Genomic DNA, 18016 nt, shown 5'->3' on the forward strand with positions numbered 1-18016 from the left:
GCAGGAGAGAAGTAACCCTCTTAGAACGGCAGAGCTAGAAGGGACCCTATAGATCATCCAGTCCAACCCCGGTCAAGGATGCTCAGTGGGGAAAACCGATCTCCCAACCTCGGCCTCCGCAGCCGGAGACCGAAACCCCTGAGCACTCCAGCCCATTCTCAAAACCGATAACTAGATAAACCCATAAAATTCAAATCATTCCCTTCTTATATTTATCACTTGCTTTTCTCCCGAGGAGTCTAAGGTGGGATATACAGCTTTCCATCTGCCTGCCCTTTTGTCCTCACATGACGACCCTGTGAGGCGGGCCAGACCAGGAGAGTTTCATGGCTCTTTAGGGTCGCGAACCTGGATCCCCACTAAACCATCCCACCCCCACCCGCCATCGGCTCTAGTATGGCCGGCTTCTTTGCTGCCCCCTTTCCATCTGTGGGTTCCTCTCCTCCACATGAAAGATGATGATGAGCCCTCCATCATCTCCCCTAAGAGGCAACTCTACTCTGAACCAACACGAGAAATAGGGGGAGGGGCTTGTGAGCCACCGACTATTTGATTGGCCCAGACCGCAGGAGGGGGGGAGCACCTTTGCACCAATGAGGTCTCGCAGCAGCCTTTGGGAGCTCTCCATGGTCCTGAACAAACTGGCTTCTCCCTCCTGCTCCCGGACAATGGCTAGTGGTTCCCATCCTTGGGCAACCTAGAAGTTCTTGGACAACAACTCCCAGAAACCCTGGCTCATGGTGAAGGCTTCTGGGAGTTGTAGTCCAAGACCCCCGTGGGGACCCAAAGTTGAGAAACCACTGGTCTATGCTCCTCTTCCTTCCCTCCCGTTGAGCTCTCCAAGGTGCTGGAAAGTCCACCTACTTTTATCCATTTTTTTCCCCCTTCATATTTCCATTTCTGTTTCTTTCTGAAGCATCGACCCGATGTCCCCAATTTTCTCCACATTTCGGGGCAGCAAACCACTGAAATGTGAACGATTTTAATTCGGGAAGGGGCAAATGACAATTTCCCCCCTAGTGTGGCCGGCCTCCTCGTTAGGGAGAGTGAGGCATTCCCCCCTACGTGACAAATTCGAGTGCGCTGAAGAAAGCCAACAACAGATTGCTTATTTAATGACACACATACAGTCAGAAAGCAGTGACACATTTGTAAGATATCGTGCCTCGGATGGTGAAATAACTTGGGCTTCCTCCAGACCAAGACAAGATTCGTCGTGAACTGCCTGGGGTTCCCCAGAAAGGTGGCTTACAAAAAGATACAAAATAAACACATATATTTCTGTCCCCTTTTCTCTCGCTTCGTCAGAAAGGAACATGGAGTATATCAAGAACTGGCATCCTAAAATCCCGTCGAAACGCCACGTCTCTTCTCAAAAAAAGCTCCTTCTCTTAGAAAATCTCTTTTTCTCAAGTGTTTAAATTTAATTTTCATTTCATTTGAATCTGATTTTTAAACATTTAAATTCGGCTTTGATTTTTTGGAAATCCGCTTCCCTGCCGGAGCTTCTCTTTTGCTTGTTTGGCGAGAAACGGAAAACTGTGGGCATTGGTGCTTTAGCTTCCGTAGAAAGTGGCACAGCGCTCAAGCTGTTGACAAGCACAATAGCGCTAAACTTCTTTTTTTATATAATTTTATTAAACAAACATCTGACCTAAGCAACATAAACCTAACACCACAATAAAATACAATTACATAATACACCAGTGTCACCATCACCCTCACGGCTAGCATTAATAATATTTTTAAAATTCATTCAGTCCATTTTCTCTCCAAAATTTAATTGTTTCTTCCCTCGGTGTAGACCCCTTCCCTCTCCAAAATACATATTCCAAGAATACACTCCATATTTTCTTAAAATCATTATTTTTTGAGAGGCCTCTTATTTTCACATCACATGTCAGTTTATCATTAATTGCCATATCCCATAGTTCTCCATTCCTCTAAATTGAGTTGGTTATCCTTTTTTCCAGCTTCTTGCAAGAATTAACCTTGCTGCCGTAACCATTATTACTATTAAGTCCTTATTTTCTTTCAACAATTGATCCTTCTTGACCAAATTCAATAAAGCCATTGACGGGGACATTAGAATATTTAATCCAGTTATTTCCCTTATTTCTTTCAAAATTTGCTTCCGTTCTTGCTTTCTTACTTCACATAACCACCACATATGTATATATGTCCCCTTCTCTTTTTTGCACCTCCAGCATACTGATGATAAATTTTTATTTATTATATTCAGTTTTACCGGTGTTAAATACCACCTCCATGTTACCTTATGACATTTTTCCTTTATCCTTACAGACATGTTCTTCATAATTCTTTGGTCCCACATTTTATCCCATTCTTCTCCTATTACTTCTTTATCCAAATCATGTTGCCACTGTATTTTTAAGCGCTAAACTTCATAAACAGACAGACCTCCCCCCCAAAAAAACACCACACTTTCGAGAGACACCAAAAAGCACGTCCAGTTATGGGGAAAGATATTGAGCTATGCAAGGAAGCTGGAAGATTGTGCGGCCGGTGTGGGAAAATACATGTAGAACAAGTACATTAGACTTGATGATTTATAGGCTCCCCTCTAGCTCTGGACCTCTAAGATATTATAATATTATTAGTTAAACAGAAGATCCTTTAGCTAGCCTAGTTCTACGTTCACTTCTTTGACGTTTGAGGATTTTCATGTCTGCATCTTTGCACGAGTCCATTTGAGTAGCAGCTAGAAAGGCCTCTATATTGACTGCAAGAACGCACTTCTTAATTCCCAGTGATTTATCCCAATGCATTTGAGTCGACACCAGCATTATTTCACTCCCTGTCATATTCGGGCTGTTCCTTAAGAGCGTTCCCCACCGCCTTTAGACAGGTGGCTTGGAACCGAACACGCCTCGTGTGAGTCGTAAAGTTGTCGCTACCTCTGAGGAGGAGGAGGCGCTCGTAACAGGACCAGTATGACCAGTAGCAACGAGCCACAGGGAGCTTTAGGTCAGCACCTGGCCCAGGAATGACAGCCTTGTCTCTCTCCCTTCGCAGCCGGAAATGGAGCATCTCAAGGACAGGAGGAGGCCGATTTTGGGAGCAGGGAGGAATGCGTTCTGGAATGCGGGCCGCAGAGGTGTGGCTGCTGTTACGGGGTGGCCATGGCAACAGGCGGGGTGCCCGGGCCAGCATAAGCCCGGATCTCAAGCACCGTGTGTGTGTGTGAGAGAGAGACAGAACCCCCAGGCACCGAAGCACTGACTCCTTTATCCACACAAAACTTTCACAAAAGTTGTCCAGCCTCGCAAGATCAGGCTTCGTGCGCCTGATTCTCAAAATGTGCCATAAACACACTTTAAAGAAACAATTATAGAATAATGGGGTTGGAAGTGGGTCCCCATAAGGCCATAGGGTCCAACCGACCCCCCCAAAATCCAAAATAATACTAAGGGGGGTAAAACCATGAGGGGCTACCCCATTTCCTCCATGCTCAGCTCAGGGGCGCCTGGCTCTAGCCACTGCACAAAGCCGCGGCCCACTCCTCAGGGCAGGACGACGGAGCCGTGCTCCCTGTCTGTGGAGCATGGGATAAGGAACTCTTGACCCGTAAGAGCCCGGACTCTGTGGAAGGAATGGCTTCGGCGCCAGCCTTTCTCGTGGCTCATCCTTCAGGACTTTAAAAACGAAGGAAAGGGCGGTGCTGGAGCGCGCCGGGTTGGCCGGGCGCCAAGCGACGCAAGGAGACACCTTGCGCCACCGTCGCAACCCTCTTTGGTATCTCCCACAAGTGTCTCACACACACACACACCTCCTTGGGATATAAAACAGGGGCAGGAAACACGGCGCTCATCAGCACACCGGATTCCACCTTGCAGGTAAGTTGGCTTTCCCCTTTCAGGGCACGATCCGTGGCCTCCACGGGCGGGCGGCGGGGGTCCTTGTCGACAGTGGTGGGGCATGTGGGACATGGAGTTTTCGTGAGATCCTTCCGGGGCGCCGGCCCCACCCTGTTCTTCTCCAGCTCCATTACTTGGACAAGTTCGGGCAAATTCCACATGTTCGCTCTCCGAAACTCCCAGCCGGAGCCGAGGAAGGCGTGTGGGCGAGAGAAAGACAGAAAACTCCAAGGATTCAGAAGTGGGTTTCGGATCTAAAACCGGTCCGTTTCTCTTCTCTCTTGCTTGCCTTAGGATCGACACCGTTGCCAGCTTCTGAGTCGGCCCGTGGGAACGTCTCGAGTGGACCTCGAGGGACCAAGCCGTGGGACTTCGAGAGGAAATTCTGCCAGCGTATAGGATCCAGTCGCACCGAGGGAAATGGGGTGCAGATGCTGCAAGAGGAGAAAGGTCATTTGAACAGATCTTCCGATTTTCTGGGGAAGGGAGAGAGAGAGAGAGAGAGATGCAGGAGTAAGCCATCCTGGAACAGAGGGATGATGCCTATAGCTATAGGGAGGAGTGGGTTGAGGATGCTGCTTTGGGCTTGCCCGAGGACTCAACATCTTAACAGTGGTGATGGTTTTCTGTGTATTTAAGAGAACCCACTCCATGTTTGAGAGGGGCTGGGTGATCGCACGCACCCCCCTCCCTCAAAATGGCTCGGTCTTTTTGTGGCATCGGACACTGGATGTTTTTGAACAATTCCAGGTCTTTTCTCCCTTGCGGCTGATGGTGGAGCAGAGACAGCGTTCAAAGGGTCAAAGGGCGAGCGCTTCTAAGGAGGCCGGGTGGGTCCAGCATCATCTTCCACCTTGGGCCTTCGTCGTTTCTCCCAAACTCGGCTGCGACCCTCGCCGCAGCCGGGATTAAAACGGGACAACCTGCAGTCTCAAGCGATCCCTGTGATAATACCTAGGATTGGAGGGCGGTTGGGTCTTGAGTGGGCAATTAGGAGCCGTTTGATTTACAAAAGACCGGCTCTCCGGAGTGACTCTGTTTTCATGGTTGCTATCGGGGGCTCGGAAGATGACATCGGTCCTTCCAAAATTTACTCCTGCTTAAAATTCCAGCGCGCCGCCGGCAGATGGCTGGCCTTGAGCAACCGGCTTCCCCTGACGAAACGCCAGAAACCAGTCTGCCAGACCAAACCAGTTCTTCCTAGTCCTCCAGAAGCCTCGCATACAGGCTATCTAAACGTTTGACTCGCGCCTTAATAATGTTATTGGCGCCTTTGGAAGGGCTTCCTGCCACCAAGGCACCGACCTGCTTGAGCTAGCAATAAGCCCCGCGGGAGCGGTTTACGTGTGGTGTAGAGTGGAGGGTGGGTGGGGATCCGGGCCAAGATGAAGCTGAGAAGGTTGCCAAGATGAGGGTGTTGTCGGAGGATCTTCGCCGTCAAGTGTGATGCTCTTGGCTTCGGAGGACAGCCAATGATCAGGGGAAACAAGAGGGCCCAGATTGAAGACACAGAGGGGGCTTGTACTACAACTGCCATGCTTCCCAGATGGTCCACCATTCAGGTCCCGTCCCACCCCAGCTGTGTAGAACACACACAAGGGGTCCCAGATAATATGAGCGAAGCTGCTTCTGTCACAGACGCTGTAGGTGGTCCTCGAGCAAATTTTAAATATATCAGGTTGAACGGACCAGGTGGAATAAAGTTCCCCCAGGTGAACAACCAGCCACCTGTGTTCCCTTGATTTTCAAACAGGTTGTCCCTTCTGGTCGTAGATCTTTCTGTCTACATAACAGAGCATTGCATAATTTAGCAGTATGGACCTTTATGAAATATAGGTAAAATCAAAACCAGATCAAAATGTCAAATTAAGACTATTTTTGAAAGGAAGCAAGCTGCTTCAGCAACATTCTCCCGGCCGTTTGCTAGATCTTCTTTTGTACATACAGAGAAGCATAAACTGTACGTTCGGAAGCGCTGCATGGATTGAATTTCTCCGCAGTCCCAGAAAATTTGTCCTGTATCCAAGTTAGCCCCATTTTGGACTTGGCGATTGAAGAGTTGCGCTTAAACTCACTGAGCGTAGCTAGAAAAGACAGACAGACGGATGGATCTCAACTAAATACAGAATTTTGCAGAAACCAGCTTCCCATTCAAATATGGAAATCGCCATGTTTGCGATATGGTCTCTTTGGGTTTTTTTAAGAAAACATTTTCATGTTCTGGTTTTGCCGTTCCAGTGCCCAACCGACTCCTATGCTTGGTGATCTCTCTGCCAGCTTCGGGGAAATCAATGGGATTTCATCTACAGGAATAACCCTAACAGCTTTAGAAGAGTTTTTAATTTTTTTTTTTTTTAAAGACTGCCATTCCTTTTACAAACTGAAAAATCCTGTAGAATAGAATGGACATACTTTCAACTAAGGAATCAAAAAATACTGGGTGTCAGTGCTCGTCAGATCTTTTGAAGACAACGCTGTCCATTTGTATTTCATCACCATCAAGGATTTCAGCGTTCCTTCCTTGATTTTTATATTTTGAATGTAAAAAAACAAAATACGAATTTTGAATCAAGGCAGTAGGTTTAATAGCCACTGTGTTATCATCTGCTTTAGAGTGCAAGGAATTCTGATAACTTCTTTGGAGATGAAACAGCAGACAAGACATAAGAAACCTATGTGGATTTCCAGAATCCATCTTTGAAGATAGCTCTCTGGGGCTTATCATCCTCTTTTGATTCTCTTACTGCCTTCAGGACTTGACTGGGCTACAACCCCCATCATCCTCAAACATGGCCCATGCAGGGAGATGCACAGGCTCCTCATCTCCCTTTTGCTGGATCAGACTCTTATCTAGTCCGACTTAGCCCCTTTTCTGCTCACTTTGTACAACAACGGCCATCATCGGCTAGCCCCCGGATTGAGGGGGCAGGATCCTTGCCATCGTTCGGGCTGGTTGGCAGAGATGACTAGAGCACCGATCGGTGTTTTTATTTGGAAAGAAATGTCAAAGGCTCTCTCCTCGGGACACGATCAGGCATGGAATGAAGCTTCCGAAGTCAAAATGAGTCTAAAAATGATTTAGAAGTTGACCAAACCATAGAGGAACCACACTTGGGGGCTTCTAACGTATTGGAAGACAGCTTACTCAGAAGGGATCCCTCCATCGTAGAGTGATAGGGACCTAGAGAAGGAGGTGGACATCAAAGAGGTTCTGGAAGAAGTTCAGAGCTGATCCAGACAGACCTTTCAAGAAAGGATGAGGAGGAAGAGGATGGTCTTCACAAACCGGTTAAATAATCTGGTGTGGAAGCGGAGTGTTTTGAGCCTATCTTGCTTAGAGCTGAGAACGGATCTTGAGTCAAAAGGATATCATCTCGAGATGGCTCATCATGAGCTGGAATGCAATCCTAGGTGTTTCTAAGGTTGGTCGCCAGAGTTTCAGGGAGGGTGTGATAGTGTAGGAGGGAGTAGGGCTGGTTGAACGGCTTTTTGAGATCTTGCGCTCCTCGTTGATGCCTCACATCTCATTCCCTTCTCCACCTTTTTTCTCCTCCTCTCTCTCTCTCTTTCTCCTGGGCTTTCCTTGGGCTGCAGGAAAGCCAAGAGCTGACCAATGTGGAGCGGTCCATCGAAATCCTCATCAACAACTTCCACTGCTACGCCATGAAGGGCCGGAAGGAGTGCCTTACCCCTGGGGAGCTAAAAGACCTGGTGGGCCAGCGGCTGCCGCATTTAGCAAAGGTAAGAAGAAGGATGACAGCATGATGGTGTGGGGGGGATCCCACCCAAGGATGATGCTGCAAGGATGATGCTGGAAGGCAGATCAGCTTCTCATCCAAGTCAAAAAAAATCAGCAGAAGAAAGACCCCACATGTTTTCCTTTCAACCAGAAAGAGGCCATCTTGACGTCTCTAGTTGGGTTGGGTCAACTCCATCATCTCTAATTCTGGGCCAGGCTGCCAAGAACTTATAGGAGATGTGGCCCAAACCAGCCGAAGACCCCAAAAAATCCTCCGCCGCTACCCTAGATTTTAAAGATGGGGATCAAAAGTGTAGGACTCTTAAGTGACTTCCCTCTTTGGAGGGTAGCCCCATTTTTCTCCGAACTTGACGACTCTCGAGTTGGTCCTTCAGAGTCCCAACATGGCGCGTTGGGTGCTCGTGGCATGGAAAAGAGAATTCGGAGTTTGCCCCCGAGCAAACAATGAAAGAGGCCTTGATCCAGCGGTTTTTTCAAACATCTGGCCCTCCAGATGTTTTGAAGTTCAGCTCCAAACTTGGTCACGCCCGAGTTGTGGAATCTGAGAGATATGGAGGGTTGAGGCTTCAGAACTATCTTTTCTGGGAAGGCTTTCAAACAAACAAACAAATGCTATCTCCGGTAGCTTCTTTGTAGTTTATGAAGGCACTTCTGCGAGGCAGAAGACGGGGGGACAGGCATGATTCCAATTCTGTGGGGTGGTTTTAAGTCCAAAACTTACCGGCACCCTCAGAAGTGCTGAATCCTGCTTTGCATCACTCCTTCAAAGTTCGTAACAAAAGCTGGAGCGTGTTCGCCGGTCTCCGCAGCCAATGAATCAAAGCTTCTCGGCTCTCAAACGTTTTTTTGTTTCCTTCTGTCACTTATGGACCACTCTGTTTCCTCCACATAGGGCGCCGTGATGTTGGAGGAGAAAATCGAGTGCCTCGGGGATAACGACGAGGCCAAATTACAGTTCGGGGAATACTGGGATATCATGGGAGACGCGGCCAAGGGCTGTCGGGTCCCTGGAGGCAAGAAGTAACGAACGCCAGGGAAGATCAGAACCGCCAGGCCTTTACAAACCAAGAAAAGAGACTGTCAACCATGATGCCAATGTATTTTCAATACAGTGTTAATATTGTGAAGATTCTTCTCCCGTTTCCTCCAGCCCTGGAAATCTCGAAATCTAGAGCTGATCTACATTGCTTCAAGGGTCTTTCCATTTCTGGTTCCCTTTCCTCCTGCTCCTAAGGTTTGCTCTAGAACACTATGGCAAGCCTTTCTGGAACCCTGCAGTCCCGGTTCCCAACCACTCAACTCTAGAACCCTAAATCCGAGAGGTGTTGGCAGATCATTTCTGGAGCAGCAAGGCGCCACTTTTGGCAAACGGTTTCCTTTTAGATTTCTCAATCTTCTAGACGCTAAAACCTTTTAAAGGGTATAGCCACAACCCTCCTACTCTAGATCAGCAATGGCCTGGATCCAGAACCTCCTCGGCGCAGTGTTTCCCTTCTTTTTCTAGATGCCCCAAAACCTCAAACCATTCTTCTCCAGATGTTTGAATTGTCAAATAATAATAATATACATATATTTAATGAAAATCGTGAGATGAATCTCAGTTTCTCTCGTTTGGGAAGGATTTGCAATTTCTTTGCTTGCGATTTTTGCTCTTTCTTTGGGTCCACTCCTGGTTACTATTTTTTTCCATCTTTCTAGCTCACAAGGTAAACTAGAAAGATGAAAAAAAATAAGGCGTTTGATTCACGAGGTGCTGACAATGCCTGTTGAAAACCTAAACTCCACGTTCCATTCCCAGACCCCTAAATCTGTTGATTTTAACCCCTTCTGGCTCCACCTCATCTCCCCAAATCCCCCCACCATCTCCTTCCCAGCTCCAGACTTCGAATGGCTGAAGGAAGCCCTCCTTTCTTGGTCAATACGCCCAAATTCAATCCAGTTAGGAAGAGAGGCTCCTTGGATCGGTCAAAAGGATCCAGGTGGATCCATGGAAGATCGAGTGCCCTCTCCTTAGCTCTTGACCCACCAGGGCTCGCTGGAGGTCGAAACAGGAGGATCCACGTAGAATAACAATAATACAGTGGTGCCTCGCTAGACGATGATAATCCGTTCCACTGAAATCGCTGTCTAGCGAAATCATTGTCTAGCGAAAAGCAAATGTCGTCTAGCGAAAATCGGTTTGCGAAGCAGGGACCAAACATTGTCCGGTGAAATTCCCCCGTAGGAATCACTGTTTTGCGAATCGCTATAGCGATCGCAAAAAGTCAATATCTAGCGAAAAAACTGTCATGCGGGGTAACTGTCTAGCGAGGCACCACTGTAATCTTGAAACTGAAGGGCTAGAAATCGGGTCCAGACTGTGTCAGAGAGGCACAGGCGGGGATTTGAACTCCCAACCTGCGGTCAGAGACCGACACTGCTGAGTTTTGTGTCCACGACTTTCCGCAGAGAGGCCGGGACATCCGTCGCTATAAGATCGGACCTTCATGCTCCATTTCTTCCTGCAGAAAGGAAGTCAAGAACCTGGAATTTCGATCTTGTTCGGCGTTCTTGGCTTTGAGAGCAGAAAGAGAGGTGGGTGTTGAGTCATTAAGCACAGGGTGTTAGCTTCCCCACGGATTAGCCACCCCACAACATCATGTCCCTCCCTGCTCATCCGTGGGTCTCTATAAATCCCGTTGGGGGAAACCTTGGGGCCGAATTCGCTCAAACCCATCCGATGATCTTCATCCGAACATGATTTAGAGGTGGGGTGTGTTTGTTTGTTTTTGTATGGATCAATGGAATAAAAACAGAGGGGATAAAAAAAAGAAAAATTGAATTGAGTGTCATTGCCTCGCCTTGTTCATTGTGTGTTTAATGGGGGGGAAGGAGTTTGGGGGGAAATGGATTGATCCAGGGCCAAAGACTAGCCCAAAACGTCCCGTCTTTGCCGTGAGGGACGGCAAGGGGCTTCAGGCGGCAGAGGCTGGGAGGTGGCGTTAGCAGTTTAAAATCACAGCGAAAGCTTTTCTCCGTACGAAGGTAAAAAGTAAAATCGTCCCCCTGGGCTTTCAGGGAGCCGGGAAGCAACCCCTAGGCTGTCAACGTTTAAACTTTAAATATTTGATTCTTCAGATCGCATCTGTCAGCTCGTCTTCCTGGTTAAATTTGGGGGGGGGGGGGGAGAGAATATTTCTTCATTGGAGTTTGCTGTGTTTTCTTCAGCCTCCATGGGAACTGGTAAATAGGTATTACAGAACTGGGGTGTGTCGTGATTTTAATTAGACAGGCGAGGAAGGTCTCGCGGCGGAGAGGATCGCAAACTTCTTTGGTTGCCAGCCTCCGTTTGGAGAAAAGTAATTTCACGGGTTTCGCCCCACTGAAGAGCATGATATGGCTCCATCATGTCCCAGTGTTCAGCGTGCGGAAACTTATTTTCCAAAAGGAAATAGTTACCAGTACAATCCCCACACCTCAAAAGCAGTCAATTTTTAGGTTATGAAAGCTTCCCAATAAACATCACTAAAAACAACTAAATTGATACTTTGCTGATTTATTTACTTATTTAAAGTCTAAATTTAGCAGCGTGAGGCATTGCACAAGCTGGGTCAGTTCCTCTTCCACCCCTTTAATAAGGCTACCCCGGTAACTGTAAAATTTATTTATTTATTTGATGTATAGACTGCCTTTCTCCTCATAAGGGGCTTCCAATAACTTAGAAGTTAGAAATAAGCTACAAAAAAGAGGCAAAATGCCTTAGTTATACCTTAACTGCTGAGGAAAGGAATTAATCACAAGTAACTGATTTTTCTTTTTTTGCTGCAAGTTACTTCTGAACCTCACACGTATCTGTATGTGGTAGGCAGAGCTTCCTGTTGATCAAGCTCCATTTACTGTGATGCCTCGACTTACGAACTTAATTGGTTCTGGAACGCTGGTCATAACTCGAAATGGTCGTAAGTCGAAGCACCATATCCCATAAGAATGCATTGAAATGCAATTAATCTGTTCTGGCTGAAGGAAAAAAAATCACCAAAAACAAACAAACCAACAAAAAACACTGCAAGACCCATCGGAAACATGATTAATCCGTTCCAGCTGAAAAGGGGGGGGGGAAGAAAAGCAAACAAACTGTGCAAGACCCTTCGGAAATGCAAAACGAACAAAGCAAAAAGCAAACAAGCCATGCAAGACCCTTCGGAAATGTTTTTTTAAAAAAGCAAAGCAAAAAGCAAACAAACGTGCAAGACTCTTCGGAAATGCAAAACGAACAAAGCAAAAAGCAAACAAGCCATGCAAGACCCTTCAGAAATGCAAAAAAGAAAAAGCAAAGCAAAAAGCAAACAAACTGTGCAAGACCTTTCAGAAATGGGGGGGGAGAACCCAAAAAAACAAGCAAACCCTGCGAGACCCATCACAACATAGAAACATAATCCCACCACCCAGCCCAAACCCACGCTGCAAAACCCACCCAGAACAGTTTTTAAAAAGTAGAAAGCAGTGCCTTACCAGGTAGTCCAAAGCCTCCTCCAAATGCACACTCTCTAACCGCCGGGGCGAAAGAGCTAGAAAGAAGCAGCCTCTTCGCTACCAACGGCTAGCGATTTGAATTCCCCGCCTTTTTCTGGTTGTAACTCGAAGCTCCGGTCGCAAGTTGAAACAAAATTTTGCGTCCGGAGCTGGTCGTAACTCGAAATGATTGTATGTTTGGACGTTCGTAAGTCGAGAGGCACCCTTGTATTTCCTAAAGTTCAGCCTCATCTATGAGTGACCTTGAATCTTCTTTGGGGCGGGAAAATGGCCTGTAAACTCCACTCGTAAAGAAATAACTAGGCAGACGGTAAGATAAGAATATTGTTAAAACATAGTAAAATATAACACACGCACGCCAGCAATGGATCGTTTATCGGAGTTTCTCTCCCTAAGGTCTTCTATCTGGATGACTTGTTTATCTCAGGCTTCTTTGTTGAGGGTGGCTATCCGGAGGGAGGCCTCGAAAAATGACATCCAGAAACCGGCTTTCTCGGTGGTGACCACGACATTATGGAACTTCCCGCCCTCTCTTTTGGCCTCCAGGGAAGCTGATTAAAATGGCATTTTATAGATTGGCGTTCAGGAACATCCCTCCTGTTTTTGAGAGCTTCCCCTAACCCATTTTATAGAATTTATTTGATTTAGTTGTTGCCATCTGGAAGGTTATAAGTGTTTCAGGCTTTTTTTTAAAAAAAAATTGTTGTTATCTTTATATTATATTTGATGTTATTTACCTGTTTGGTTTGTGTAAGTCGCCTGGAGTGCTGGCTAGCCACTAGATTGGGGAGATAGGAATATAATAAAGGATGATATTGAGCAGAAGGTGGGACTCGATGGTCTTATAGGCACCTTCCAACTTCATTATTCTATAAGGGAAGGATAGATAATACAATGAGGTTTGAACAGTAACATGAGAAGGAGAGGAAGTTAAGGAAGGTTTCGGTGCCAGGGACTAGAAACTTAGTTGGATCCAAAGTACGCAGGAAACCAAGGAGGAGGTTCAAGGAAGGAGAGGCTATGGTTAGAGAGGCACAGGAGGCAAATTTTAGGGGGCACGCCCAAGGGCATCCCAGATGGATGATCTCATCTCAGCCCCAGGACCTACTCCAAACAAACATGATGAGGTCACCATGATAAACGATGACCCACTGGAAGGACGACGGCAACAGGGCTAATTCCAAAATCGTTGGAATATACAAGTCAGCAGCCTACGCTGATTCATCTTCATCTCATCTCGGTTTGCCAATCGCCCTTCCTCACGATCCAGGAAGACGGTTCTTCAAACGTACCCAATGTACTGTATTTGTCACACCCACTCCCTTCTCTTCCCCAACGATGGTTCGGTCGGGAAACGATGGTTTGGTCGAGATAAAGAAAAAATAATAATAATTAACTGGTTGGAAACAGTCCGCCAGAAGCCTTGAGCGAGGCATTCCAAGATTTCTCCTAGTTTCTAGTCACATATCTGAGTGTCTAGATCATGCTCATCTCTAAGAAGAGATCAGACCCAAGAGTCCAGTTCTTGCGTAAAGAGAACGTGATGCAATGCCACCAAACCAACGTAACCTTGCCTGCCGTGTAGAAATGTGGGTTGTGTCCAGATCAATGTCTTTTTAGAGAGTCATCATACCCAGCTTACACCCCCGTCGATTTCAACAGCCTCCTCTGACTAATAAGTTGGGATCCCAGCTATATTGATGTTTTTCTTTTGGCCCTGCCTCCCTTCCTGCCGGCAAAATAAATAAATAAATAAGATTCCACCTTCCAAGGAGAATGATGGGATGGCTATCGAGAGGTGGAGGTGCATTCCTGACTAACGAGTAGGAAATGCCTGGCAGATGGGACAAGGCGGCAATTAAGGCGGCGGAACCTCCCGCCACAGGATGTGAGGGGAGGCCAAGTCTTGAGAAGCCTTCTCACGGAGAAGTGCCAGTCGGATGGGTCACTGATAGCAAAGGTAGAGCTCGTGCTGTGAATATTGCTGAAAGATGGGAATGCCAAGCGCCTCGGGCTGCTCATCCATCTTGATCACGATGGCAAAAAAAATGCCTCGTGATACTCCTCTTATTTCTTGGCCCTGTTATCCAGAGGTGCATCTGAGGCCACCCCACTGTGCTTCATTTACAAGTTAACCAACACCTTTAAAAAAGAAACAAATACTCTACTCACTGCACCAGACTGCCCTCCAGTCGATCTTCACACCATTGAAGTTTAGAGCGGATTCGTTGTAAAAAAAAAGAGTCCATTAAACACCGAGGCCACCTTGCTGCTCTAATGACCATGTGCACAGGGCAACCGTAGAGACGGATTCATGCGTGTGCTGGTGGTGGGATCAGCCAAACATCTTTGAGCCATCCCCATCATACAGGCCGTCATTCCCAACAGAATACCAGCCCATCAATTTTATTTGGCATACATTTTTTTGCGGACAGTAGTCCATCCTGCCGCATGTGGATTAAAATCCATGCTGGTAGCTTTTCAAACGACAAATTTTCGAGGCCAACTCAGTTGCGGTGTGCCTTTCCCTCATCCAATACAGTGGTGCCTCGCTAGGCGATTGCCTCACGGGACAATTAATCTGCTAGACGATTCGTTTTTGCGATCGCTGTTGTGCTTCGCAAAACGATGGTTTCCTATGGATGATTTTCGCAAGACTACGATTTTTCCCCACTAGAATGCATTGAATAGATTTCAATGCATTCCAATTTGGAACCACGCTTCGCAAAACAATGTTTTCTATGAACGATTTTCGCAAAATGATGATTTTCCCATTGGAACGCACTGAATAGATTTCAATGCATTCCAATGGGGAACCGCATTTCGCAAAACAATGTTTTCGCAAGACATCGATTTTCACGGAACGAATTAACATCGTTTAGCGAGGCACCATTGTAATCAATCATTATGAGAGTCCTTCTGATACCTGGCGAACGGGAAGAATTTCCTTCCTCCTGACCAGCAGCCTGAAATAAATAAGCGAAAGGGATTCTGAAAGATATCACCAAAAAAATATGACAGAGTCATTATTCCATGGCTGCTATTTTCCTACCCAGAATTCCCTGGGATCACACCTGTGTGCATTCTGGGAGGGGGGAAAAATGCTACTCCATAACTGAAAGCCACTGAAATAAGGTTATGATAAAAAAAATCTTATAAACTTTTCATCGTTTCTGCCCCCCTCAAAAAAGTCTCTCCGGCTTCAAGAGGCCACTTCTGTCCCTTCACTCAAATCTGAATCAAAAGCTCTCCGTTTACGAACGGGTTCCGTATCATTTTTCAGAAAGGCTCCGAAGAACCGCAACTTCAGTCCCGCAGAAATTTAGACTTTCAGAAATGATGCACCAGGGGTTTCATCATCAAAACATATCAATTTCCAGCTGTAAGACAGGGCCAAGCCCTCCCCAAGGGAAGTTAGAATGGGGAGGTTCACCCTCTGCCCGCTGACCCTTCCATTTTGGAAACGCCATCCAATTGCTTCAGACACGAACAAAGACGTTGTTATCATGGAGGCTATGACATCAGGGGGGTTTTATCCAACTCCTCTGAAATGTGGAGGAAGGGCTATGGAATGTGATTCTCTTGCTTTCTCGTTGGGGTTCAAAACCTCTGCCTCAAAAAAATCTGGTTTGCCTTTGTGAGCTGCCCCAGGAAGCCGGGGAGCGGATGGAAGGAATCCGACTCAATAAACACAAAGACACACCAAAGCGGGCAGAAGGCAGTAGGAAAAGAGGAAGGCGAAATATGAGATGGATCAGCTGCCTAAAGGAAGTCACAGGCTTAAGTTTGGAAGAGCTGAGCATTTTGGGGATGCCATACATCAGGGGCAAAGTAACAAAACTTCTGAATTGACTGAGGATGACATTCGTTATGGTGAATTTAGGAAACCGAACACTAGAGAATTCACCACCAGAAACCAGAGAATCTACTGAAATTGATGCAACCAACTTTCACCAAACTGTTATCTTCATACCTTTTAAGACTCCTTGAATGTCTGGAACGACGCACAACGCCTGCTATATGTGATTCTCGGAAGTGATCCAAGATTACGTCAACAAAGATAAACCAAACATCAGAGAGTCCAGTGGAAAGGCAACAGAGAAACAATCCAACCACTCCTGTATGTATTATTGCCCTGATATGGTCCATCATATGGTGTCAGAGGAGACTCTTGAGAGTCCCCTGGACTGCAAGGAGAACAAACCTATCCGTTCTGAAGGAAATCAACCCTGAGTGCTCACTGGAAGGACAGATCCTGAAGCTGAGGCTCCAATACTTTGGCCATCTCATGAGAAGAGAAGACTTCCTGGAAAAGACCCTGATGTTGGGAAAGTGTGAAGGCAAGAGGAGGAGGGGACGACAGAGGACGAGAGGGTTGGACAGGGTCATCGAAGCGACCAGCATGAATTTGACCAAACTCCGGGAGGCAGTGGAAGACAGGAGGGCCTGATGTGCTCTGGTCCATGGGGTCACGAAGAGTTGGACACAATTTAACGACTAAACAACAACAATGGTCCATCATATCTATCCAATACTATGTGTTCGAATTGGCCAAAGTTAAAGTCATTGTATCTCTCTGTAGACTCGTCCTAGATGCTCTCTTTGTGTGTGATTGTCTGAACTGAGTGACTATCCATCAAGGTGAGAGAGATCAACTAAGTTTCCCCAGAGCTAACCATGTTAGTCTGTTCCTGTAACAACGAAAACAAAGCTATTGTGGCTGCTTTAAGACTAACACCTTTGTTTAGCGCAAGTTGAAATCTACTTCTTCAAACGCATGGACCACAAACGTTGAGTTAAACTAAACATCAGACAATTTGCCCGCAGAAAAGCGAATAAGACTGGCGAAAACTTCCCTGTTCCGTTCACAACACCTCTGTGTATCCTTGGTGAATAATTCCTTTTTAACAATCCCCCCCAAACACCATAGGAATGGGACGGTTGGAATGGGAGGATGACTACATCTATTAAGAGAAGAAAAATGAACAGAACCTCAGAGAAACTACCAAATAAAGTTCAGAAAAGATACCAAGGCTAATGGAATTTTTCTTAGGTCACCTCAATATATCCCTTTGACAAATCGTATCTCTTTTCTCGACGCTTCCCATAGTCTATATTTAAGAAGATGTTGAGAGGAAAGGCATTTTTTCAGCAACAGTCAATGCAATCAGAACTGGGACCTCAGTTGCTAAGAACGTTTGTTGCTTTCGGTAGCCAGTTGCCACCGGACACACCTTGTGAATTACGACACACCCAGAAGACTAGAAGCTCAACATGGCAGTGATACCAGTGTCTCCCCTTCCAGCTGGATGGCAACAATGACACACACACATCGCCGCTGTGATTCAGGGGTTGTGTGCTTTTCCGCCCGGGGCAAAGCCCTACAGAAAAAATCCCATCCTTTGCACAACAGAAAATTTAAGGCTACTGCAGATGCAATGTTGAATTGACAAATCATGAGAGTAATGCAACCTTTGCTCTGATTCAAAAGCTAGTCTGATCAGATCTTGCAATGTTGCATTTTAAAAAGCAGTCGTTTACTGACGTTGTTCATAGTCCACAACTTCCAATTCATTAATTACCATTATTTTTGCATTTTTTCCTAAGGAACTTATAAAGGTATATTACAAGATAGGGCAGGCATTTCATATGGAAAACCCCAAAGCACAATCCACAATGGAGGGCACCAGGAGCTCAGCAGCACACAGATATTCGCCAACACAAATGACTGAAGCGAAAGAGCATTCCTCATTGAGTTTCAAACAATCCAGGCCCTTTTATAAGTTCACAATTATTGTCTCCCTCCCTGTGTGTTCTGATGGGTTGTGGACTGCAGGCATCATTAAGTTATCAGGTAAAAAGTTTC

General features: G+C 46.3%; 1 protein-coding gene across 1 annotated transcript; it reads left to right on the plus strand.

Moving 5' to 3' along the window:
* The first annotated feature begins 94 nt into the window (after positions 1-94).
* On the plus strand, positions 95-12437 carry S100A14 (S100 calcium binding protein A14). Its single transcript, XM_020810759.3, has 4 exons — positions 95-3857; positions 4173-4328; positions 7473-7619; positions 8531-12437. Exons 2-4 carry the CDS (start codon positions 4299-4301, stop codon positions 8660-8662), a joined length of 309 nt encoding a protein of 102 aa, XP_020666418.2. The 5' UTR covers positions 95-3857; positions 4173-4298; the 3' UTR covers positions 8663-12437.
* The last annotated feature ends 5579 nt before the right edge of the window (positions 12438-18016 follow it).

This window comes from Pogona vitticeps, chromosome 15 (genome assembly GCF_051106095.1).
Source record: "Pogona vitticeps strain Pit_001003342236 chromosome 15, PviZW2.1, whole genome shotgun sequence".
Taxonomy (NCBI): Eukaryota; Metazoa; Chordata; class Lepidosauria; order Squamata; family Agamidae; genus Pogona; species Pogona vitticeps.

Excerpts from the sequence above, each read along its gene's own strand:
- S100A14 (XM_020810759.3), top strand. The coding sequence starts at position 4,299 with ATGGGGTGCAGATGCTGCAAGAGGAGAAAG. Across the intron at positions 4,329-7,472 it reads GATGCTGCAAGAGGAGAAAG|GAAAGCCAAGAGCTGACCAA; the intron begins GTCATTTGAACA and ends CTTGGGCTGCAG. Across the intron at positions 7,620-8,530 it reads GGCTGCCGCATTTAGCAAAG|GGCGCCGTGATGTTGGAGGA; the intron begins GTAAGAAGAAGG and ends TCCTCCACATAG.